General features: G+C 38.7%; 1 protein-coding gene across 1 annotated transcript in view; it reads left to right on the forward strand.

The window, feature by feature from the left end:
* Positions 1-394: 394 nt before the first annotated feature.
* Positions 395-27504, forward strand: part of XRN2 (5'-3' exoribonuclease 2) — a 91591-nt gene continuing 64481 nt past the window's right edge. Inside the window, exon 1 of the mRNA XM_032351560.1 lies at positions 395-591. Coding sequence (XP_032207451.1) covers positions 517-591 — 75 coding nt within the window. The 5' untranslated portion in view covers positions 395-516. The remainder of the gene's footprint in view (positions 592-27504) is intronic.

The raw sequence follows: 27504 nt of genomic DNA on the forward strand, positions 1-27504 counted from the left end.
CGTGAGGTCAAAATATTTAAAATTACTCCTTTTAATAGTTCAGGTACGTACAGTGTTACAAAACCAGGAGAAACCAGGAAGCAGAGTTGACGAGTGGGTTTAAATGCTCTGATTCTGTCAACTGAGAGAGGTGAGAAACAGGTGATCAAACCCATAAAGAGCTCCCGAGGACCTGCTGAGCGCCCGGATTGCGCGACCCAGGGGAAGCTGCAGCGAAGGCACAGCCCGGGGGCCCACACAACTCAGACGCGCAGGAGCGCGGAATCTGCGCCTGGCCCTAGCAACAACGAGCAACCCAGGATGGGGGATCCCCCAGCCCTCACCACTCCGCCCGCAGAAGAACCCTGCCCCGCCCCCCGGCCGGTCAACGTCCCTAGCGGCGCGGTCGTGACGCCATTTCCTGTCGCCGGCGCGCACGTGGGAGGAAGTGCCGGTGCCCGCGGCCGCCGCTCCTGCTTGTCTCTCTGGTTACGTTCGTCCGCCGGCCGGGCCGCTTATTCCAGCTGGGCAGCCGCAATGGGAGTCCCGGCTTTCTTTCGCTGGCTCAGCCGCAAGTACCCGTCCATCATTGTCAACTGCGTGGAAGAGAAGGTGAGGAGGCGCCTGACGGCCGCCAGGGGCTCAGACGCGTTTAGGCCGCGGCCCTCGGCGCCCGCCACCTGCCCCCGGGGCACGGTGCTGGGTCCCGCGCCATCCTGTCGGCCCCGCGGACCGGGCGGCCCGACACGCTGTTGGGCGCCGGCACCCGGAATCAGGGCCCGGGAAAGCGGGCAGGGCGGGGCAAGAGCCGAAAGGGGTACGAACTTGCTTGAGGGCTGTTCCTCCCTTACCCGCTTTTTCCGGGACCGGGAGGCCCCGCCCACGGCTTTGTTTCTTTCCGGCCCCGTGTGTTTGGTTTTCCGAAGAGTCTTAAAGTCTATTGAGCCGCTCCCGGCGGTTCCACAGAATTAGCTGGTTAGGGCTGCGTAGATGCTGATCCTGGCCTTTAACAACCTTGTAAAGTAATAACTGGCGGCGAGCTTTTTTGTTGTTTACTGTCCGTGCCTGAAAAGCTTCGTAGTGCCAGAGGCCATTTGTTGCTAGATTTGTTAGATTCCACGGCGAAAGCGGCCATCCAGGACAAGGTAGGACAAGATAGAAGTCTGATAAGTGCCCCTTGTCTAGGTGCTCTCCTGTCGGACAGCTTACTTGTTAAAATTTTCGGAATTCCTGGATGCACTCGAACAGTACACTTGTTGTTGTTAGTTTGTTAGTACATTGACTTTTGTCCATTCTTCAGTTTTGTAGTTATTGTTTCCGTGTTACCAGTCCGAGTTCGATTTTATACTCTTAATTAGAATTTTTGGGTTGGGAAGGTTCAGGGGGGCACATCATGCCTTCTACCCTTTCGTTTTTGAAGGAAGTACCCAGCTGTCACTGTGAAAACTTACTTTTGTTTACTCCTGGAACCGTGAGATCTTAATATTTGCTTATTAGCTATCCAAAGGGGGAATCGAAAACCTTGTTTTGATGGTATTCCCAGTATTCTTTTTTTTTTTTTTTTCCTGAAAGGGAAACTGTAACTTAATGCTTGCTTCCTTTATTTTTTTAAGACTTTTCTCAAACATAATGTACATCTCATTCCATTTTTACTTTCTAGTGATAACCAGTTCTAACTCTTTTGGTTCTATTTCTGAGTATCATGCTTATACCTGATTTACTGGTTTTGGATCTAGCTGTGGAATTTCAGCTATGATAGAAGACGGTTTAGTCGCTCTTGCAATCTCCTTCCCCCCTCCAAATAATAGTACATCACTGTCTTCATTTCTTCTAATGGTAAGCTTGATAATTTTACTAGGCCTTTTTAAAAATTGTATTTCCTATATAAAGTATCCCTTGACTTTTCACTGTCAAAGCTTAGGTATTAGCTTTTCTGCTCTGGCTGCCCTTCCTGCAGCGTGTCAGTTATACTTTTCCCTTGTTGGCATCCAAAATTAAATTGTCAGGGCGTTGGCAATACTGATTTATTTCAAAAGCTAAAAAAGTTAGTGGTGCCTGGGTTGCTCAGTCAGTTAGGTATCTGATTTCAACTCAGGTCATGATCTTGCTCCTCAGCCTGGAGTCTGCTTGTCCCTGTGCCCCTCCTTCTGTATCTGTCATTCATTCATTCATTCATAAATACATACATACATACATACATACTTTGAAAAACAATAAAAGCTGAAAAAAATCAAATAGTATTGTCAGTTATTGTCACTGTGCCGACTCAGGTTATGTGCTACTTTTGTCTTTTCCTTGGTGTTGCTTTTCTCTTTTCCTCTTTACATCATTCCCTATCCAATCTCCCTCTTGTCTCAGATATTCTATCAAGTCTTCTTTCTTCTTGGAGGCTGCTTTTTGTGTGGGCCCCCGGGCCTTCGCTGCAGCTTCCCCTGGGTCGCGCAATCCGGGCGCTCAGCAGGTCCTCGGGAGCTCTTTATGGGTTTGATCACCTGTTTCTCACCTCTCTCAGTTGACAGAATCAGAGCATCTAAACCCACTCGTCAACTCTGCTTCCTGGTTTCTCCTGGTTTTGTAACACTGTACGTACCTGAACTATTAAAAGGAGTAATTTTAAATATTTTGACCTCACGATGTTTGGTTTGCATAACGAGTTCACTCTGAATACTTAAAAAATGGTATCTAGCTGGGATTTAGCATTTAATTCATTTTTTTTTTCAGCTACATTTATGAGTATAACTGCTGAGATCTAGCAGGTTTTACTTAAGTAGCGTTTAACATGTATTGAGTGTTGTTCTGGCACTTTACAGATTAATTTATTAAATCTTCATACTCATATGATTATTACTCATTATTATTACTATTACAGATGAGAAAACTAAAGGACGGAGGGGTTAAGTAATATACTTAAGGTCACTCAGTTAATGTCAGAGCCAGTGTCAACCAGGAAGAACATGCTCCTAATTTATGTGTTCTTTTGCTTTCACTCTTTTGTAATTGATTTATTTTTATTTCTGAATTTTTTAAAGATCTTTGTATCCTTGGTAATATAAGCTTTCATGATTATGTACTTAGGTATAGGGTTTTTTAAAATTTAAAATCATTTGGATCAGAACTTGGCTGACTCTCTGAGTCTGGAAACTTGTGTTCTTCAGTTCTAGAGAATGTTCTTTGATTTTTTTTTTTTTCCCCTGACTTTTTTCCTCTGCCCTCTGAATTCTGGATACTGGGTCTCTGATTTCTTTTTTTTTTCTTAACCTGTAATGTATTATTTGCTTCAGGGGTACAGGTCTGTGATTCATCAGTCTTATAAAATTCATAGCACTCACCATAGCACATACCCTCCCCACTGTCCATAATCCAGGGACCCCCATCCCTCCCTCCCTTCCAGCAACCCTCAGTTTGTTTCCTGAGATTAAGAGTCTCTTATGATTTGCCTCTTTCCCTGGTCCCATCTTGTTTCATTTTTTCCCTCACTTCCCCCCATGACCTCCTGCCCTGCCTCTCAAGTTCCTCATATCAGAGAGATCATGTGATAGTTTTCTTTCTCTGGTTGACCTACTTTACTTAGCATAATACCCTCTAGTTCCATCCACGTTGTTGCAAATGGCAAGATTACGTGTTTTTTTTTGATGGTTGCATAGTATTCCACTGTGTGTGTGTGTGTGTGTGTGTGTGTGTGTGTGTGTGTGTGTATGTATAGATATCTACATCTTCTTTATCTGTTCATCTGTTGATGGACATCTGGGCTCTTTCCATAGTTTGGCTATTGTGGACATTGCTGCTATAAACCTTGGGGTACACGTGCCCCTTTGAATCACTACATTTGTATCTTTAGGGTAAATACCTAGTAGTGCGATTGCTGGGTCATAGGGTAGCTCTATCTTTGACTTTTTGAGGAACCCCCATACTGTTTTCCAGAGTGGCTGCACCAGCTTGCATTCCCTCCAACAGTGGAGGAGGGTTCCCCTTTCTCTGAATCCTCGCCAACACTTGTCATTTCCTGACTGGTTAATTTTTGCCATTCTGACTGATGTGAGGTATCTCACTGTGGTTTTGATTTGTATTTCCCTGATGCCGAGTGATGTGGAGCACTTTTTCATGTGTCTGTTGGCTATCTGGATGTCTTCTCTGCAGAAATGTCTGTTTATGTCTTCTGCCCATTTCTTGATTGGATTCTTTGTTCTTTGGGTGTTGAGTTTGATAAGTTCTTTACAGATTTTGGATATTGGATACTGGACCTCTGACTGATTTATTTTTCTTTCTTTCTGTTCTCCCCTTCCCCCCTCCTCTCTTGTAGCTTTATTGAGATATAATTGACCTACAGCAAACTGTACATATTTCATGTGTACAGTTTAATAGATATTGACATATGTGTGCATCCATGCAACCATCACCACAATCGATCTAAAATATTCCATCTGCCTCTTTATTATTTCTCCTTAAAGCCCTTCCCTGTTGACCATCTTTAATCAACCACTGGTGTATTTCTGAATCTGTAGATAAGTTTTCATTTTTTACAGTTGAATATAAATGAAATTATATTGTAGGCACTCTTTTTTTGTTTTTTGTTTTTTTGACCTGGCTCAGTTACTTTCATTCAGAATACTTATTTTGAAGTTCATTCATGTTATGTGTATCAAAAGTTTGTTTCTTTTTTATTTTTGTATAGTATTCTGTGTTGTGCTTATGTCACATTTTGTTTATTCATTCATCTGATTGAGGAGCATTTGGATTGCTTTGGGCCATCATAAAAAAAAAAAAAAAAACAAAAACGATGAACAGCTAATGAACAGTGGTGTCCAAACCTTTGTGTGAATGTATGCTTTCATTTCTTTAGAGAAATTACCTAGGAGTAAAATGATTGAATTGTATGGTAGATGTGTGATTATTTCAAAAGGAAAAATTGCCAGACTGTTTTCCCAAGTGATTGTACAATTTTGTATTGCCACTAATAGTTTATGAGAGTTCTAGTTGTTCTGTTTCTTTGCCAACACCTGGTATGGTTAGTTTGTTCAGTTTTAGTCCTTTTTTTTTTTTTTTTTTTTTTTAAGTCTTACTTCTTCTTTTTTTTTTTATTTTTTTTTTTAAAGATTTTATTTATTTATTTGAGAGAGAGACAGTGAGAGAGAACATGAGCGAGGAGAAGGTCAGAGGGAGAAGCAGACTCCCCATGGAGCTGGGAGCCCGATGTGGGACTCGATCCCGGGACTCCAGGATCATGACCTGAGCCGAAGGCAGTCGTCCAACCAACTGAGCCACCCAGGCGCCCCAAGTCTTACTTCTTCTTATGTAGTTTTATCTCTTGGTTTTAGTTTACATTTCCCTAATGATAAATGATGTGGAGCATCTTTTTGGGGGCTTATTTGCCTTCCATATATCTTCTTGAGTGAGATGTCTATTCAGATCTTTTGTTCCTCCCCCTTTCTTTAAGAGAGGGAGAAGGGGGGCAGGGGCAGAAGGAGAGGGAGAGAAAGAATCCTAAGCAGGCTTCAGGCCCAATGCAGCTCGATCTCACAACCGTGAGATATGAAACATGAACCAAAATCAAGAGTCAGCTGCTTAACTGATTGAGCCAATCAGGTGCCCCACGTTGATTTTTTTTTAATTGTCAAACCCACTTTGCATTCCTTGGATAAATCCCACTCGATCATGGTGTATTATTTTTATGAATCGTTAGATTCAATTTACCAATTGTCTTGAGAATTTTTACCTTTATGTTCAAAAAGAATATTTGTGTTCTGGTATTCTTAGGTCTTTGTCCATTTTTAGTATCAGAGTAATCTTGATGTCAGATTGAGTTGCGATGTATGCTCTCTTTAGTTTTCTGAGAAACGTTTTTGCAGAGTTGGTATTATTTCTTCCTTATGTATTTGGTAGAATTCACCAGTGAAGCCATTTAAACCTGAACTTTTTTGGGAAGGATTCTTTTAGCTACAAATATAGTTTCTTTAAGTGAACATAAAGCTGTTCAGATTATCTTTTTTTTTTTTAATGAGTTTGTATGTTTCATCAATTCTGTCCATTTCATCTAGGTAGTCAAATTTGTTGACATAAAGTTGTTCATAGGACTCCTTACTATCTTTTTGCTCAGTGGAAAATGTAGTGATGTTATCTTTCTCATTCCTGATACTAATTTTTTTTTGTTTCATTATCTGTATTGCTAGAGTGATCTCAAAGAACTAGCTTTTGATTTCATTAATCTTTTTTTCCTGTTGTTTCTTCTGCTTTTTATTGAGTTTTATCCTTATTTTCATTATTTATTTCTTATGCTTACTTTGGGTTTAACTGCTTTTTTTGTCCTCCTTTCTAAAGGTGGCAGTTGAGGTCATTGCTTTGATACATTGTTTCTTCTCATAGGTTTGGAGTGCCTGCTACTACTGTGTTAGTCACATCCCACAAATATTGACATGTTGTGTTTTTATTTTTATTCAGTAACAAATACTTTCTAATAGACTTTTTTACTTCTTTGGCCCATTGTTTATTTACAGCTGTTACTTAATTTTCAAGTATTGTGGTTTTAGGCATTTTTTTGGTTTTTGATTTCTAGTTTTGTTCACTGTCATTGAACATACTTTGCATTATTTGAATCTTTTTAAAGTTTACCTTATTTGCTTTATGGCCTAGAATATGGTGTTGGTAAATGTCATTTTGCCTTAAAACAGATACAAATTCTTCTGTTGGGTGGAGTGTTTTTATAAATGTTATCATGCTGGTTTATAGGATATGGAAGACTCAAACAATACTTAGTGATTTTGTTTCTTCTGTCAATTACTGTTGGGGTGTGGAAATCTGTTACATATAATTATTTGGATACATCTGTTTCTTGTGCATAAATGGGTAGGATTATTATGTCCTCTGGAAAAATATGCTCCTTTATTGTTGCAAAATTAACTTTTTTGGCTCTCCTGGGTGATTCAGTGTGGAGTCCGCTTGCTATTCCCTGCCTCTCCTTTTGCCCCTCCCCCACTCATGGTTTCTTTCAATTAAATAAATAAAATCTTTTTTAAAATTATCTTTTTTATCCCTGGCATCCCTGCCCCTTTGGTGTGAAATTTGTTTTGCTCAGTATTGAGATAGCCAGGTCTTCTGATAGGTCTAACATACAGTTGTTTTTTTTTTTTTTTTTCAAAGATTTTATTTATTTGACAGAGATCACAAGTAGGCAGAGACGCAGGCAGAGAGAGAGGAAGGGAAGCAGGCTCCCTGCTGAGCAGAGAACCCCAGGCTCAATCCCAGGACCCTGGGATCATGACCTGAGCCGAAGGCAGAGGCTTTAACCCATTGAGCCACCCAGGTGTCGCTGGGTTTATTTTTTTTTTTTTTTTTAATGCTGTTTGATGATCTCTTCCCTTTTTTATTGTGGCAAATACACATAACATAAATTTTGCCATTTTAACCTTTTTAAAATGTAGAATGCAGTGGCTTTAAGTACATCCACAATATTGTGAAACCATTACCATTATTTATTTCGTCATCATCCCAAACGAACTCTACCCATTAAACAATAATTCTCTGTGCTTCCTTAGCCCCTACTTTCTGCCTTGTGAATTTGTCTGTTTTAGATACCTAATGAAAGTAGAATCATATAATATTTGTCATTTTGGGTCTGGATTTTCACTTAGCATAATGTTTTCAAGACTTACTCATGTTTGCATGTACCAGAAATTCATTCCTTTTTAAGGCTAATAATATCCCATTATATGTTTAGATCACATTTTGTTTGGACATTTGGGTTATTTTTACCTTTTGACTACTGTGGATAATGGTGCTATCAACATTGGTGTATAATTATCTGTATTCATGTCAATGCTTAGGGTATATAACTATGAGTGGAATTGCTGGATCTTGTGGTAATTCTGTTTACCTTTCTGAGGAACTGCCAAACTGTTTTCCTAGTCTCTGCATTGTAAGCAGGGTATTAAGGATTTTTACATTTCATGTGAGTATTGGTATGGTTAGATTTAAATTTGTCAGCTGTTTTCTGTCATACCCATTTTTTGTTTCCATTTTCCAATTCTTTTGGATTGGGTATATTTTTTCATTTCATTTTATCTCTTCCTTTGGTTTAACTATTTATTCATTCAACCATCAGTTTTTCACTTTGTGTCCTTGGCTTATATAGGGCTCCATTAGCTTTACATTCTTAAGAAAAATGCCTTTGGGCACCTGGGTGGTTCAGTCAGTTAAGCATTTTTCTGCCTTTGACTCAGGTCATGATCCTAGGATTGAGCCCCATATCTGGTTCTCTGTTCAGTGGGGAGCCTGCTTCTCCCTTTCCTTCTGCCTGCTGCTCCACCTGCTTGTCCTCTCCGTCCCCCCCACCCCAGGTCATTAAGTAAATAAAAACCTTAAAAAAAAAAAAAAGAAAAAGAAAGAAAGAAAGAAAGAAAAATTCCTTAAACTCTCCTAAACTCTAAAGAACTAGTGATTTCTGCATTATACTCCGCGGCTCCCTCCGGTCTCTATTTTCTGGTTATTTCTGTGTGAGAGCTGAAACAAGGTAGTGTTGCCTTGTTTGACTTCAGCTGGTAGTGTGCATGCTGGTGAACTCAAATTTTTCACTGCTCTGCTCATGTTTGTGAATGACTAAGAGTGCTGCAAATGCTGATTTAGGGGTTACCAAAAGATTTTTAGTAAGTAGGTGAATTAGCAAATATGGAATTCATGAATAATGAAGATCAGTGGTATATATGCCACACAGGTAGTTGTGTGAATTAAATCAATTAATACAAGTTAAGTTGTTTCAAACATTGCTTTGTATAGACACTTGGTATTTCAGAATCTTACTGCTAAATTAAGTTTCAAGAGTTCTATGTCCAAGTAAAATTGGGGATATATTTGTGTCTAACTTTTGGTAATATTGTGGAGTGTAAGATAGTACTCTACCCCCCCCTTTTTTTTTCTCTCTTTGATTGAGTACTTTTTTATGACTGGCTCTAATTTAAGGGCAGGAGGGACAGTAATGAACAGGATGGCTGTTGGTCCCTGATTCTGCATGCAGTTTTGATCAGTATAATACTTTTGGGGGAGATGGCTACTACATTTTTAGGTAGCTTAATTCACCCACTTGAAGTTTATAATTAAAGGGTTTCTTGTATATTCATGGATGTGGGTAACCATTGCCACAGTCAGTTTCGGAACATTTTCATCACCTCAGAAAGAAACCTATATTCTGTGGCTATCAACCCACTATCCCCTGCCCCTGCTACTCCTATCCATAGGCAACCACTAGTTTACTTTCTGTCTCTCTGTAGAGTCTCTATTGTGACTTCCATATAAATGGAATCATGTAGTCTATGTTTTTTTACCAGGCTGGCTTCCTTCACTTAACATTATGTTTTTAAAGTACATCCATGTTATAGCATGTATCAGTACTTCATTCTTTTTTATGGCTAAATAATGCTTCATTGTGTGGTGTGGATATACCACATTTTGTTTTTCCATTTGTGTGTTAATGGACTTTTGGGTTGTTTCCACCTTCTGACTGGTATAAGTAATGGTATTACATTCACATACAGGTTTCTGTGTGGACATGTTTTCATTTACTGGGTATATACCTAGAAGTGGAAACTCTGATAAAGGATAACTCTGTGTTTGATTATTTGAAGAACTACCAGACCGTTTTCCAAAATGGCTGCAACATTTTAATTCCCACCAGCAGTGTTTCAGGGTTTTAATTTATCCACATTTCACTAATACTTGTTATCTGACTTTATTTTTGCCATCCTAATGGGTATGAAGTTGATATCTCACTGTAGTTTTAATTTATATTTCCCTTAGGACTAAATTATACTGAACATCTTTTTTCATGAACTTATTGGCCCTTTGTGGATCTTTCTTGGAGAAATGTCTATTCATATTTTTTGCCTGTTTTTCAAATTGTGTCGTCCTTTGATTGAGTTGGAAGAGTTTTAAAAATGTACATATTCTGAATACAAGCCCCTTAAAAGATATATGACTTGCAAATTTTTTTTTCCTGTTTTGTGTTGTCTTTCCACTTTCTTGACAGTGTCCTTTGAAGCATGAAGTTCTTACTTTTGATGATGAAATCTAAATTACTTTTTGTTTGCTTGGACTTTTGGTGTCACATCAAAGAATCCATTGCCAAATCCAAAGTCATGAAGATTTATGCCTGTATTTTCCCCTGAGAGCTTTATACTTCCAACTCTTAAATGTGCATGTATGATCCATTCTGAGTAAACTTTTGCATATGGTATGAGGTTAAGGTCCAACTTCATTCTTTGGTGTGTGGCTATCCAGTTGTTACAACACCATTTGTTGAAAAGTGTTCTTTGCTAATTGAATGGTCTTGACACCTTGTTAAAAATCAGCTGACTATAGAGGTATGAGTTTATTTCTTGTGTTTAATTTCTTTTCTTTTGATTTATGTTTATCCTTGTACCAGTACCATAGTGTCTTGATTACCATTGCTTTGTAGTGAATTTTGAAATCTGGAAGTCTGAGTCCTTTAGTTTATTCTTTTTTGAGGATTACTTTGTATATTTGACTTCCTTGCAATTGCATATGAATTTTATAATCCACTTCATAGTATAGATTTCACATATCTTTGATTAACTTTATTTTTAGATACTACTATGATTGGAATTGTTTTATTTTTTCAATTGTTCATAGCAAGTGTATAGAAATTAAATTTTTTTTATATTGATCTTGTATCCTGCAGTCTTGCTGAACCTATATATTCTAATAGTTTTTGGTAGTTAATTTAGGATTTTCTATATACAGGATCACATCATGCAAAGTTCTACTTCCTCCTTTACAATATAGATGCTTTTTATTTCTTTTTCTTACGTAATTGCCCTGGGTAGAACCTCCATGACAATTCTAACCTTAAAGGGAAACCATCTACTTCGTCACCATTGAATATGATATTAACTTTTTTTTTTTTTGTAGATGCCCTTTTTGTAAGGAACTTATCTTCCATTCCTAATTTATTGAGTGATTGTTTGGTTTCTGTTTTTACCATGAAAAGGTGTTGGATATCCTCAGATGCTTTTTCTACATCTATTGAGATGGTCGTGTAATTCTTGTCTTTCATTCTATTCATGTGATATATTTTATTAATTGATTTTTTGATGTTAAGCAAGCCTTGCATTGCTAGGATAAATCCTACTTGGTAGTGCTATATAATTCTTTTCATGTATTGTCAGATTCAGTTTGCTATTATTTTGTTGAGGGCTTTTATATCCCTGTTCATTAGAGAGTCTGTAGTTTTGTTTTCCTGTGACATCTTTGTGTAGTTTTGGTTATCAGGATAATACTGGCCTTGTAAAATGTGTTGGAAAATGTTTCTTCCTTTTCTTGTTTTTGGAAGAATTTGTGAAGAATTGGTATTTTTTTTTTTTTAAGATTTTATTTATTTATTTGAGAGAGAGAGAACATGAGTGGAGAAAGGTCAGCAGGAGAAGCAGACTCCCTGCCAAGAGCTCGGAGCCTTATGTGAGACTAGATCCGGGGACTCCAGGATCGTGACCTGAGCTGAAGGCAGTCGCTTAACCAACTGAGCCACACAGGAACCCAAGAATTGTTATTCTTCTTTCGGTGTTTGGTAGAATTGAGTGGAGAAACCATTTAGGCTCAGGCTTTACTTTTTTTTTTTTTTAAGATTTTATTTGTGAGAGTGAGCGAGTGGGTACACACAAGCAAGGGGAGTGGCAGGCAGAAGAAGAGGAAGCAGACTCCCTGTTGAGCAGGGAGCCCAATGCAGGACTCGATCCCAGGACCCTGGGATCATGACCTGACCTGAAGGTAGATGCTTAACTGACTGAATCACCCAGGCATCCCTAAGCTTGGGCTTTTCTTTGTGGGTAGTTTTGTTTTCTAATTTTTTTTTTTAACTGGTTTTGCCTCATATAGGTTTATTCAGATTATTTCTTTTGTCATTTTTATAGTTTGTCTTTTCATTAATTGTATGCTTCATCTAAGTTATCTAATTTTTTGGTGTACTATTCATGACCTTTTTTGTTTGTTTGTTTCTATAAAGGTGGTGTAACATCCTGTCTTCTCTTCTATTACTGATTCTGATAATTTGAATCTTCTCTTTTTCTAGGTCAGACTGACTAAACGTTTGTTGATCTTTTGAAAGAACAACTTCTGGTTCAAAGGTTTTTTTCTTTTAATCTTTTCATTTTCAGTTTTGTTATTTTTCCTTTAATATCATTTCTTTTGTTGGTTTTGGGTTTAATTTGCTATCATTTTTCTAGTGTCTTAAGGTACATATATTTTCTAGTATTTTTTTAAAGATTTTATTTATTTATTTTATAGAGACACAGGGAACACAAGCAGGGGGAGTGGGAGAGGGAGATTAGGCTTCCTGCTGAAAAGAGCCTGATGAGGGGCTCAATCCCAGAACCCTGGGATCATGACCTGAGCCAAAGGCAGAGGCTTAACGACTAAGCCACTCAGATACCCCTATTTTGTAGTGTCTTAAGGTACATAACCTATAAGGTTAGGTTGTGGATTTGAAGTCTTTCTTAATATAGACATTTACAGTTGTAGATTTTCCTCTGAACACTGCTTCGACTCTATACCATAAGTTTTGGTATGCTTTATCTTCATTTTCATCTATCTCAAAGTATTTTCTGATTTCTCTATTGATTTTTTCATTTCATTGGTTATTTATTCATGAGTGTGTTGTTTAATTTCCACATATTTATGAATTTCCCAGATTTCCTCCTGTTATTTCTAATTTCATTTCATTGTGGCTGGAGAACATATTTTAAATTATTTTTATGCTTCTAAATTTTTTGAGATTTGTTCTATGGCCCAGCGTTTGGTCCACTGGAAAATGTTCTGTATGCAGTTGAGAATGTATGTTCTGTTGTTGGATGGAGTATTCTATAGAAGTCTGTCAGATCTGGTTTGTTAATAGTGTTGTTCATGAGAGGAGGTGTAAGATGGCAGAGGAATAGATCTAAATATCATCGGGTCCCAGGAGTTCAGCTAGATAGTTATGAAACCATTTTGAACACCTACAAACTCAACAGAAGACTGAAGAGAAGAAGAGCAGAGATTCTAGGAATAGAAAAGCGACCACTTTCTGGAAGGTAGGACATGCGGAGAAGTGAATCCCAGGCGATATATGGGAAGACACATTGCGGGGGGAGGGGTTGGCTTCCAGCAAGCAGTAGAGCAGCGGAGCACAAAATTGGAACTTTTAAAGAAGTCACTCTAGAGGCTAAGTGGGAGACGTCACTCTAGAGGCTAAGTGGGAGATGGAGCCCTCGCTGAGACAGTGTGGTCTCAGGACCTGTGGGGTCACAAAAAGACCAGGGGTGCCTGAATGTGGAAGAGCTCCCAGGTATTGGAGTGGGGAAGCTGGCTGCAGAGACAGAGACAAGGAGTGGGCTCTCAGCTCAGGATTACCTTAAATCATGACCCAAGGCACAGTCTGGCCGTTTCTCTTCAAGCAAGGACCACACGTGTGATAGATTGGGGGAGACCTCCTCCTTCCTTCTCTGGGAGAAGTGGCACAGGAGTGCGCTGCAGGAATCTGCTGGGTTTGGAGACTCTAAACACGGCCCTGTGCCAGAAATAAAAACAATAGGTCACAGGCTAGGTGAGCACGGAGTGTGGCTAGAGAGTGGGGACATGGGAGTGATTGACTGCTTTTTCTCTGAGGACGCACTGAGGAGTGGGGCCCCGAGCTCTCACCTCCTACAGGGCTGGAGATTGGGATGCTGCCATCTTCATTCCCGTCCTCCAAAGCTGTACAGAAAGCATTCAGGGAATAAAAGCCACAAAGGACAAAACTGAGCAGATTACTTAGCCTGGCCCTTTACAAGGGTGGTGCAGTTCCTCCTCTGGCAAAGACATTTGAGAATCAATGCAGCAGGCCCCTCCACCAGAATTTCAACAAGAACATCCAGCCAAGACCAAGTTCACCGATCAATGAGAACTGCAAAACTTCAGAGCTACAGGAATACAGCACATAGAATTCATGGCTTTTCCCCCATGATTCTTTAGTCTTTCAAAGTTAAATTTTTTTAATTTTATTTTTTTTTCTTCTATTTTTTAAAATTTTACCTCTTTCCTGTTTTAACATTTTTTAACTATTCTATATTATCAATACCTTTTAAAAAATCTTTTTAAATGGTCATTGTTATAATTCTATTCTATCCCTTCATTGTATTTAGCCTTATTTTTTGTATACATAGAGGTTTTTCTTTAAAATTTTGGAATACAGTTTCTTTTAACAGATCAAAATATACCCTAAATCTAGCACATGGCTTTGTTCTAGTCTCCAGCCTGATCACATTCTTTCCTCTTTTCCTCTTCTTTTTTCAACTTTTTTTTCTTCTTACTATTTTCTTGTTTAGAATCTTTTTATGTTTTCATCTTTACAATCACATTCCATCCCTTAATTGTGCTTACTGTTATTTTTGTGTATATGTAAGTTTTTCTTTCTTTAAAATTTTGGGAGCATTTTCTTCTAACAGACCAAAACACACCCAAAAATTCTTCCCCCACTCCCTGGTTTTGGGTCTCTTCCAATTTGGCTAGTGTATATTTTTCTGGTGTCATTGCTACCCTTTTAGTATTTTGTTCTCTCAGCCATCTGGATAAAATGACAAGGCAGAAAAATTTACCTCAAAAAAAAAAAAAAAAAAAAAAAAGGAACAAGAGGCATTACCGACAGCTGGGAACCTAATCAATACAGACATTAGTAACATGTCCGATCTAGAGTTCAGAATGATGATTATCAAGGTGCTAGCTGGGCTTTAAAAAAGCATAGAAGAGAATCCCTTTCTGGAGAAATAAAAGAACTAAAATCTAATCAAGATGAAATTTAAAAAGCTATTAATGAGGTGCAATCAAAATGGAGGCTTTTATTGCTAGGATAAATGTGGCAGAAGAGAGAATTAGTGATATAGAAGACCAAGGGATGGAGAATAAAGAAGCTGAGAAAGATAAACTACTGGACCACGAGGGGAGAATTCGAGAGATAAGTGATACCATAAGACAAACAATATTAGGATAATTGGGATCCCAGAAGAAGAAGAAAGAGAGGGATCAGAAGGTATATTGGAGCAAATTATAGCAGAGAATTTCCCTAGTTTGGCGAAGAGAACAAGTATCAAAATCCAGGAGGCACAGTGACCCCCCCTCAAAATTAATAAAAATAGGTCCACACCCCATCATCTGATAGTAAGTCTCATCGATAAAGAGAAAATCCTGAAAGCAGCTTGGGATAAGAAATTTTGTAACATGCAATGGTAGAAATAGTAGATTAGCAGCAGACCTGTCCAGAGAGACCTGGCAGGCCAGAAAGGACTAACATGATATATTCAGAGCACTAAAAGAGAAAAATATGTAGCCAAGAATACTATATCCAGCTAGGCTGTCATTGAAAATAGAAGGAGAGATTAAAAAAAACTTCCAGGACAAACAAAAATTAAAAGAATTTGCAAACACTGGACCAGCCCTACAGGAGATATTGAAAGGGGTCCTCTAAGCAAAGAGAGAGCCTAAAAGTAATAGACCAGAAAGGAACAGAGACAGTATACAGTAACAGTCACCTTACAGGCAATACAGTGGCACTAAATTCATATCTTTCAGTAGTTACCCTGAATGTAAATGGGCTAAATGCCCCAATCAAAAGACACAGGGTGTCAGAATGGATTAAAAAACAAGACCCATTGGGACGCCTGGGTGGCTCAGTGGGTTAAAGCCTCTGCCTTCGGCTCAGGTCATGATCCCAGGGTCCTCGGATCGAGTCCCGCATCGGGCTCTCTGCTCGGTGGGGAGCCTGCTTTCTCCTCTCTCTGTCTGCCTCTCTGCCTCCTTGTGATTTCTGTCTGTCAAATAAATAAATAAATCTTTAAAAAAAAAAAACAAGACCCATTGATATACTGTCTACAAGAAACTCATTTTAGACCCAAAGACACCTCCAGATTTAAGGCGAAGGGGTGGAAAACAATTTACCATGCTAATAGACATCAAAAGAAAGCTGGGGTGGCAATCCTTATATCAGATAAATTAGACTTTAAGCCAAAGACTATAATAAGAGATAAGGAAGGACACTATAGCATACTTAAAGGGTCTGTCTAAAAGATCAAATAATTTTAAATATCTATGCCCCTAGCATAGGATCACCCAGTTATATAAACCAGTGAATACACATTGACAGTAATACAATAATAGTAGGGGACCTTAACAACCTCCTCACTGAATAGGACAGATCATCCAAGCAAAATATCAACAAGGAAATAAAGGCCTTAAATGACACACTGGACCAAATGGACATCAAGGATGTATTCAGAACATTCCATCCCAAAGCAAAAGAATACACACTCTTCTCTAGTGCACGTGGAACATTTTCCAGAATAGATCACATCCTGGGTCACCAATCAGGTCTCAGCTGGTACCAAAAGATTGGGATCATTCCCTGCATATTTTGGACCAAAATGCTTTCAAACTAGAACTCAATCACAAGAGGAAAATTGGAAAGAACTCAAATACATGGAGGCTAAGGAGCATCCTACTAAAGAATGAATGGGTCAACCAGGAAATTAAAGATTTTAAAAAATTCATGGAAACAAATGAAAATGAAAGCACAGCTGTTCAAAATCTTTAAGACACAGCAAAGGCAGTCCTGAGAGGAAAGTATATAGCGATACAACCCTTTCTCAAGAAACAAGTAAAGTCTCAAGTACATAACCTAACCCTATGCCTAAAGGAACTGGAGAAAGAACAGCAAAGATAGCCTAACCTCAGCTGGAGAAGAGAAATAATGAAGATCAGAGTAGAAATCAATGAAATAGAAACCAACCAACCAAACAAACAAACAAACAGTAGAACAAATTAATGAAACTAGGAGCTAGTTCTTTGAAAGAATTAATAAGATTGATAAAGCCCTGGCCAAACTTATCAAAAGGAAAAGAGAAAGGACCCAAGTGAATAAAATCCTGAAAGAGGAGAGATCACAACCAACACCAAAGAAATACAAACAATGATAAGAACATATTATGTGCAACTATACACCAGCAGATTTGACAATCTGGAAGAAATAGATGCATACCTAGAGACATATAAACTACCAAAACTGAACCAGGAAGAAATAGAAAACCCGAACAGACCCATAACCAGTAAGGAGACTGAAGCAGTCATCAGAAATCTCCCAACAAACAAGAGCCCGGGACCAGACCTCTTCCCAAGGGAATTCTATCATACATTTAAAGAAAAATTAATACCTATTCTTCTGAAACCATTTCAAAAAATAGAAATGAAAGGAAAACTTCCAAATTCATTTTATGAGGCCAGCATTACCTTGATCCCCAAACCAGACAAAGACCCCCCCCAAAAAAAGGAGGATTACAGACCAATAGCCTTGATGAACACAGTTTTTAAAATTCTCACCAAAATACTAGCCAGTATGGTCCAACAATACATTAAAAGGATGATTCACCATGACCAAGTGGGATTTGTTCCTGGGGTGCAAGGTTGGTTCAACATCTGCAGATTAATCAGTGTGATACAGTATATTAATAAAAGAAAGAACAAGAACCATATGATACTCTAAAAAAATGCTGAAATAGCACTTGACAAGATACAGCACCCTTTCTTGATCAAAACTCTTCACAGTGTAGGGTTAGAGGATGCATACCTCAGTATCTTAGGAGCCATCTGTGAAAACCCACAGCAAATATCATTCTCAATGGGGAAAAACTGATAGCTTTTCCCCTAAGGTCAGGAACATGGCAGGGATGTCCACTGTCACCACTGCTATTCAACATAGTACTAGGAGTCCTAGTCTCAGCAGTCAGATAACAAAAAGAAATAAAAGGCACCGAATCGGCAAAGAAGAAGTCAAACGCTCACTCTTTGCAGATGATAGGATACTTTATGTGGAAAACCCAAAAGACTCCACTCCAAAACTGCTACATCTCATACAGGAACTCAGTGAAGTGTCAGGATATAAAAAATCAATGCACAGAAATCAGTTGCATTTCTATACACAACAACAAGATAGAAGAAAGAGAAATTAAGGAGTTGATCCCATTTATAATTGTACTCAAAACGATAAGATACCTAGGAATAAACCTACCTAACCAAAGAGGCAAAGAATCTGTACTCAGAAAACTATGAAGTACTCATGAAAGAAATTGAGGAAGACACACACACACACACACACACACACACACACACCAAAAAAAAAAAAAAAATGGAGAAACAGTCCAATGTCTATGTTATCTCGAGCAATCTACACATTTAATGGAATCCCTATCAAAATACCATCAGTATTTTCAAAGAAATGGAACAAATAATCCTAAAATTTATATGGAATCAGAAAAGATCCTGAATAGGCAGAGGAATGTTGGAAAAGAAAACCAAAGTTGGCAGCATCACAATTCCAGACTTCAAGCTCTGTTACAAAGCTGTTATCATCAAGACAGTATGGTACTAGCACAAAAACAGACACATAGATCAATGGACAGAATAGAGAGCCCAGAAATGGACCCTCAACTCTACGGTCAGCTAATTTTTGACAAAGCAGGAAAGAATGTCCAATGAAAAAAAAGACAAGTCTCTTCAACAAATGGTGTTGGGAAAATTGGACAGCCAGGTGCAGAAGAATGAAATTAGACCATTTCCTTAGACCACACACAAAAATAGACTCAAAATGGATGAAGAACCTCAATGTGAGACAGGAATCCATCAAAATCCTTGAGGAGAACACAGGCAGCAACCTCTTTGACAGCCACAGCAACTTCTTCCTAGGAACATCACCAAAGGCAATGGAAGCAAGAGCAAAAATGACCTGTTGGGACTTCATCTAGATAAAAAGCTTTTGCAAATTAAATGAAACAGTCAACAAAACCAAAAGACAACAGAGAGAATGGGAGAAGATATTTACAAATGACATATCAGATAAAGGGCTAGTATCCAAAATCTGTAAAGAACTTACCAAGCTCAACACCCAAAGAACAAAGAATCTAATTAAGAAATGGGCAGAAGATATGAACAGACATTTCTGCAAAGAAGACATCCAGATGGCCAACAGACACATGAAAAAGTGCTCCACATCACTCGGCATCAGGGAAATACAAATCAAAATCACGGTGAGATACAACCTCACGTCAGTTGGAATGGCAAAAATTAACCAGTCAGCAAATGACAGGTGTTGGCGAGGATTCAGAGAAAGGGGAACCCTCCTCCACCATTGGTGGGAATGCAAGCTGGTGCAGCCACTCTGGAAAACAGTATGGGGGTTCCTCAAAAAGTTAAAGATAGAGCTACCCTATGACCCAGCAGTCACACTACTAGGTATTTACCCTAAAGATACAAATGTAGTGATTTGAAGGGGCATGTGCACCCCAGTGTTTACAGGAACAATGTACACAATAGCCAAACTACGGAAAGAACCTAGATGTCCATCAACAGATGAACAGATAAAGAAGATGTGGGGTGTATGTATGTTTGTATGTGTACACACACAGGAATACTATGCAGCCATCAAAAAAATGTAATCTTGCCATTTGCAATGACGTGGTTGGAACTAGAGGGTATTATGCTAAGCAAAATAAGTCAGTCAAAGACAATTATTATATGATCTCGCTGATATGAAGAATTTGAGAGGCAGGGCGGGGGGTTGTGGTGGAAGGGAGGGAAGAAATGAAAGAAGATGGGACCAGGGAGGGTGACAAACTGTAAAGAGACTCTTAATCTCAGGAAACAAACTGAGGGTTGCTGGGGGGTGGGGAGGGAGGGATATGGTGGATGGGTTATAGACACAGGGGAGAGTACGTTGTATACACAAAAGTAGAGTTGTGTAAGAATGATGATTTACAGACCTGTACCCTTGAAGCAAATAAAATGTTACATGTTAGTTAAAGAAATGAAAAGGAAGAGTGTTGTTCACGTCATCTGTTTCCTTATTTTTTTTTTAAGATTTTAATTATTTATTTGACAGAGATCACAAGTAGGCAGAGACAGGAGGGGCAGGGGAAGCAGGCTATTACTGTTGAATTGTCTATTTTTTCACTTTTGTCATTTATTAAAAGATTTGTGTTTTAAAAAGTTTTTTAATAATAGTTCTTGTTTAATTTAAGTGTAATTAGAACACAGTGGTATTCAGATGTACGCACTGTTAGTTTTGCATGTACAGTATGATTCAAGAATTCTGTACATTACTCAGTGCTCGTCAGGAAAAATGCATTATAAATCCCATTTATGTTTCACCCATCCCTTCACCCATCTCCCCTCTGGCCACCATGAGTTTGTATTCTTACATGAGTCTGTTTTTTGACGGTCTTTTTGTCTTTGTTTTTTGTTTTGTTCCTGGTACTCCACGTACAAGTGAAATATGGTACTTGTCTTTCACTATTTAACTGATTTCACTTTGCATTATATCCTGCTGGTCTATCATGTTGTTGCAAATGGCAAGATCTCATTTTTAATGACTGAGTGATATCCCATTGTGTGTGTGTATGTGTGTGTGTGTGTGTGTGTGTGTGTGTGTATCACAGTTTCTTTATCCATTCATTTGTGGATGGACGCTTGGGTCATTTCCATGTGTTAGCTGTGGTAAATAATGCAGTAAACATAGGGGTGCATGTGTCTTTTAAAATTAGCATTTCTGTTTTCTTCTGGTAAATACCCAGTAGTGGAATTAACTGGATAATATGGTAATTCTGTTTTTAATTTTTCGAAGAACTTCCAGCTTGCTTTCCAGAGTGGCTGCACCAATTTGCATTCTTACCAGCAGCACAGAAGAGTTTCTTTTATTCCACATCCTCGTCAGCACTTGTTATTTCTTGTGTTGATTTTAGCCATTCTGACAGATATGGAATATCTTGTTGTGATTTTGATTTGCAGTTTTCTGAAAATTAGTAGTGTTGAGCATCTTGCCCTGTGTTGGCCATTTGTATGTCTTCTTTGGAAAAATGTCTTTGCAGGGCCTTTGCCTATTTTTTTTTTTTTAAAAGACTTTATTTATTCATTTGACAGGCAGACATCACAAGTAGGCAGAGAAGCAGGCAGAGAAAGAGGGGGAAGCAGACACCCCTCCCCCCACCCCGCTGAGCAGAGAGCCTGATGCGGGGCTTGATCCCAGGACTCCGAGACCACAACCTGAGTCAAAGGCAGAGGCTCAACCCACTGAGCCACCCTGGCCCCCCCGGCCTTTGCCTATTTTTAAATTGGATTATTTTGGGGGGTGGTTGTTGGGGGTGTATAAGTTCTTTATATGTTTTGGATAATAACCCCTTATAGGACATCTCATTTGCAGATGTCTTCTGTTTTGCTAAGTTGTCTTTTTGTTTTGTTGATGATTTCCTTCACTGTGCATTCATTTTTGTATAGTTCCAGCAGTTTAATTTTGTTTTTGTTTTCCTGGCCTGAGGGGATGTATCTCGAAAACTATTTCTATGGCCAGTGTCAGAGAATTATTGGAAGTGTTTTCCCCTAGCAGTTTCATGGTTTCAGATCTCACCTTTAGGTCCTTTATTAATCCATTTTGAGTTTATTTTTGTGCGTCGTGTAAGAAAGTGGTCTAGTTTCTGTTTTTGCATGCAGATGTTCAGTTTTTCCAACACCATTTGTTGAAGAGACTGTCTTTTCCCCATTGTATATTCTTGCCTTCTTTGTCATAGATTAATTGACCATATATGCATTGGTTTATTTCATAGCTCTCTATTCTGTTCCATTGATCTGTGCCTCTTTTTCTTTGTGCTAGTACCATACTGTTTTGATTACTACAGCTTGGTGTAGTACATCTTGTAATCTGGGATCATGATACCCGAAGTTTTGTACCTTTATTTCAAAATTGCTTGGACTATTTGGGGTCTTTTGTGATCCGCTACATACTTTAGTATTATTTGTTCTAGTTCTGTGACTAGTGTTATTGGTATTTGGATAGGGATTGCATTAAATCTGTAGATTGCTTTGAATAGTGTGGACATTTTAACAGTATTGGTTTTCTCAGTCCCTGAGTATGGAATATCTGTGTCATTTTCAGTTTCTTTCATCAGTACTTTATAGTTTTTAGAGCACAGGCCTTAAACCTTCTTGGTTATGTTTATTCTTAGGGATTTTATTATTTGGGGTGCAACTATAAATGAGTTTTTAAATTTCTCTTTCTGCTACTTCATTATTCATGCATAAAATACAGTGGATTTTTGTATATTAGTTTTGTGTCCTGTGTCCTGTGACTTTACTGAATTTATTTATCAGTTCTAATAGTTTTTTGGTGGAGACTTTAGGGTTTTCTGTGTATAATATATGATCTGCAAACAGTAATAGATTTACTTTTTTACCAGTGTGGGTGCCTTTCATTTCTTTTTCTTGTGTGATTGTTGTGGCTAGGACTTCCAGTATCATGTTGAATAAAAGTGGTGAGAGTAGACATCCTCCTCTTTCCTGATCTTAGAAGAAAAGCTTTCAGGTTTTCATCAATGAGTATGATGTTGACTGTGGGTTTTTCATATATGGTCTTTATTTTTTATTTTTATGTTTTTAAATTTATTTATTTGAGCAGAGGAGGGCCAGTGGGGGGAGAGAGAGAATCCCAAGCAGGCTCCATACTGAGTATGGAGCCCGATGCAAGACTTGATCTCAAGACCTGAGATAACCTGTACTGAAATCAAGAGTCAGATGCTCAGCCCACTGAGTGACCCAGACACCCCCATATGGTCTTTATTACGTGGAGTTGTGCTCTAAATCTGCTTTATTGAGTTTTTTGGTTTTTTTTTTAAGTCACCAGTAGATGTTATACTTTATCAAGTGCTTTTTCTGCATCTATTGAAATGATTGTATGGTTTATATCTTCTTTTTTCTTGTTAATGTGATGTATAATATTGATTCATTTATGAATATCGAATCACATTTGAATCCTTGAATCTCTGGAATAAATCCCGTTTGATTATGGTGAATGTTTTTTTTTTTTTAATATTGTTCGTTTGGTGTGCTAATATTTTGTTGGGGGGTATTTGCTTCTATGTTCCCCAGAGATATTGGCCTGTAGTTTTATTTTTTGGTAGAGTTTTTATTTGCTTTTGGTATCAGGGTAATGCTGGCATCCTGGAATAAATTTGGGAGCTTTCCTTCCTCTTCTGTTATTTTTGGAATAGTTTGAGAGGAATGGGTATTAACTCTTCTTTAAGTATGGGGATGGGAGGGGACTGCAGAGGGGGAGAGAGAGAATCTTAAGCAGACTCCAGACCCATCCTAGAGCCTCTGTGGCCTCAATCTCACAACCCTGAGATTATGACCTGCACCAGCAAGTAGGGATCAGACACTAATCCTGCTGAGCCACTCAGGCATCGCTAGTGATACAGTTTCATTGCCAGTAACCAGTCTGTTCAAATTTTCTATTTCTTTCTGATTCAGCTTGGGTAGTTTATATTTTTCTAGGAATTTACCAATTTCTAGGCTCTGCAGTTTGTCAGGATATAATTTTTCACTATTCTCTTATAATCCTTTGTGTGATGTTGGTAATTTTTATTTTTTCATTTCAGATTTTGAGTTCTCTCTTTTTTTCTTGGTGAGTCTGGCTAACAGTTTATCTCTTTTGCTTATCTTTTCAAAGAACCAGCTCCTAGATTTATTCTGTTCTATTGTTTCCTTTCTTGCACTGGCTTTGGAAAGCTTCATGTATTTTGATGCTCTGTTACTATGAGCATGTATGTTTTTAATTGTTATAATTATTGATGGATTGATCCTCTTATCATTATGAAATACCATTTCTGGTAACTTTTTTTTTTAAGTGTATTTTGTCTGATACTGATATGACAATTCTAGCTTTCTTGTGGTTGCTGTTGCATGGTGTTCCTATCCATTTACTTTCATTTTCTATCTGTGAATCACAAGTGTGTCTCCTGTAAGCACTTGTACCTATAAATAACATAATTAGATTTTTTTAAAAATCCGGTCTGACAGTTTCTTACTTTTGATTGGATTCTTTAATCCATTTACATTTAATGTTATTGATGTAGTTGGATTTATATCTATTGTTTCACTTTCTGTTTTCCATATTTATTTTATAATGTAAAACTTAACTTTCATTACTGACTTTTTTTTCACTATATTTTTTTGAGTGTTTTTTTAAGTGGTTGCTCTAGGGTTTGCCAAATGCCATTAACTCTTGAGCAACTTGAGGGTTAGGGTTACTGGCCCCCCACATAGTTGAAAATCTGCCTATAAACTTTTGAATCCCCAAAACTTAACTGCTAATAGCCTACTCTTGACCGGAAGCTTTACTGATAACAAATAGTCAATAAATGCATAGTTTGTGTCTGTATTATATACTGTATTCTTCCAGTAAAGTAAGCCAGAGGAAAGAAATGTTAATAGAGGGGTACCTGGGTGGCTTAGTGGGTTAAAGCCTCTGCCTTCAGCTCAGTTCATGATCCTAAGGTCCTGGGATTGAGCCCCACATAGGGAGGGCTCTCTGCTCTCAGGGAGCCTGCTTCCCCCCACCCCTCCTCTCTGCCTACTTGTGATATCTCTCTCTCTCTCTCTGTCAAATAAATAAATAAATAAAATCTTTTAAAAAATGTTAATAGAAAAATCATAAGGAAGGGAAAAATACATTTATAGTAACATACCTATATTTACTGAAAAAAACCTGCATATAAGTGGGCCTGGCCCACAGATGTTCTGCAGCCTGGTGGCCTGGGCTCAGGAGCAGCAACCACCAGGCAGGCCTACGAGCAGCAACAATGATCTGGAAGCCCAGAAAAGCTGCCTCATCTGCTTAGGTGTACCACCAGCCTGTGGCCATAGCTGTGGCCATATGTAAGTGTACTAACTTCTGGGAGGCCACAGGGGTGGGGCACAGCTGTGGGGAGGAGTTTATGCCTGATGCAAGAGGGGCCTGAGGTACAAGACTGCTCCCTGTGCAATATTGTGCCTGCTCTTTGGGTGGATTCCTCAGCTTGGGTCTGACCTCATGCCTGCCAGCCCAGGGCACTCAGTCCAACCACCCCATCAGCACATGTGGTGACCTGCAGCCCTACCTGGTTCTGGGGTTCTCTGAGGGCTCTCCTGGGACTCTCCTGACAGGCTTAGCTGGCCTCTTCCGCTACTCAGAGGGCAGCAGGTCACCTTCAGTTTGGTCCCATGAAGACTGCGGTGGGCATTTGTAAATAAATGTTTTACAGCTTTTGCTCTCCACTCCTTTTTTTTTTTTTTTTTTTTAATATTTTATTTATTTATTTGTCAGAGAGAGAGGGAGAGAGAGCGAGCACAGGCGGACAGAATGGCAGACAGAGGCAGAGGGAGAAGCAGGCTCCCTGCCAAGCAAGGAGCCCGATGTGGGACTCGATCCCAGGGTGCTGGGATCATGACCTGAGCCGAAGGCAGCGGCTTAACCCACTGAGTCACCCAGGCGTCCCTGCTCTCCACTCTTAAGGTCCTTGTATAAGTGGACCTGCGCAGTTCAAACCCATGTTGTTCAAGGGTCAGTTGTACATCTTATCACCTTTAGATTTATAGTAGTTTAATTCTAGTAATTTATAGCACCTTTACTGCTACATAGCTTGATTCCCACTTTCCCTTTTCTGTGGTATTGCCGTTATACATATTAGACTTATTAATGTTACAAACCCAGCAGTGCATTATTATAATTATGACTATACTATTTACAGGAACTTTCTTAGCCCATGGCATCTTTGCTCCCACTCCATCTCCATTTGTGCTGTTACTGGGAAATACATTGCACTTACATTACATTGTGTTAGAAGCCTTAGTACATTATATAATAATGTACATTAATGTACATTTAATCCAATTGCTTTTTAAATCAGTTAAGAAAAGAAAGGATTAAAGATATGCGTATTTACCTTTATTGTGTTTACTTCAGCCTAAAGAACTTTCTTTAGTATTTTCTTAAGTTGGTTTTGCTATCAACAAATTCTCCCAGTTTTTGTTTATCTGGCAGTCTCCGTTTTTTATTGTTGTTGTTTTGTTTTGTTTTAATTCTAAGTAGCCTCTGCACCCAGCATGGGGATTGAACTCTTAACCTGAGATTGAGAGTCAAATGCTCTAAGGACTGAGCCAGCCAGTCCCTTCACTTTCATTTCAGAGCAGTAACTTTCCTTGGTTTAAGACTTTTGGCTAACAGGTTTTGCATTCTGGACTTTATGTTATCCCATTGCCCTCTCTTGATTCTGTTATTTCTGCTAGGAGCCAGCTGCTGATCTCATTGCAGTTCCCTTGTAAGTGACTCATTCTGTGGATTCTTTTAAAGGTTTCTCATTATCTTTCATCTTCAGCATTTTTACTCTTATGTGTCCATCTGTGGTTCTCTTTATGTTTATTTTACGTGGTGCTCTTGGAGCTTCTTGCATGTTCAGGCTATTGTTTTTCAATACATTTGGGAATTTTTTTGGTTATCATTTTCTTGAATATTTTTTCTGTTCCTCTCTCCTAGTAGGTACTCCGTTTACATGTGTGTTCATGATTTCATTGTGTCCCATATTCTCTCAGGTTTTCTTTCCTTTTTCTTTTTCTTTTTTTTCCTCTTCTGCTCTTTGGTTTGTGTAATGTCTGTTCATCTATCTCAGTTTTCTAATTCTTTTGCTTGTTCAAATCTGTTGGGTGTCTTAGGTGAGATTTTAAAGTTACTGTGCTTTGCAACTCCAGAATTACAGTGTTTTTATTTTCAATTTTAATTTTAATTTAATTTTTTTAAAGATATTTTTTATTTTTATGTATTTGTTTGACAGACAGAGATCACAAGTATGCAAGGAGGCAGGCAGAGAGAGAGGAGGAAGCAGGCTCTCTACCGAGCAGAGAGCCCGATGCGGGGCTCGATCCCAGGACCCTGAGATCATGACCTGAGCCGAAGGCAGAGGCTTCAACCCACTGAGCCACCCAGGCGCCCCCTAATTTTTATTTTTGTTAACATTCTCTATTTGAAACAGATTATAATCCTACCTTTTTTCCCTTAGGCATACTTTTATAATAACTACATTAAAATCTTTTCTGTTCATTATGAAATCTGGATATACAGGTGTTTTTTGTAGCTTGTCTTTTTCTGGTCTGTGGTTTATTCTTTTCTGTTTTTCTGCATATCTAGTAGATTTTTGATGCAAACAGGACATTTTAGATAATATACTGTAGCACTTCTGGGTACTGGTGTCCCCTCCCTGCCCCATTCCAGGGCTTGTTATGTGTTCCTAGTTTACTTACTGGTTAGATTAGTGTAGTGAACTACGTTTCTTTCTCACTGTGTTACATGGCTCTAAAAGATCAGATACCTCCTTAGGGAGGTATAGTTTGGGGCCTGCCCATAGCCACCCTGGGATGACCTGTGGTATAGGGAGGGGGTTCTCTCCCACTTTCTCTGGTCACACCCAGCCTTTTAACTCCGCTAATTTTGGTGCTTTGCTCTTTTGTTTTCATTATTGCCCTGGGACATAAGTTTCTCTATAGACAATCCAGTCAAACTGGTTCTTTCCAGGGGTTACTTTCTGAGGTTAATATGGGTTATTTGTTCCAACCAAACGAAGGTTCCTCCCAGCTATCTTATACCCTGGTTCTCTTCTCAAACTAGCTGGCTGG

This window comes from Mustela erminea, chromosome 7 (assembly GCF_009829155.1).
Source record: "Mustela erminea isolate mMusErm1 chromosome 7, mMusErm1.Pri, whole genome shotgun sequence".
Lineage (NCBI taxonomy): Eukaryota > Metazoa > Chordata > Mammalia > Carnivora > Mustelidae > Mustela > Mustela erminea.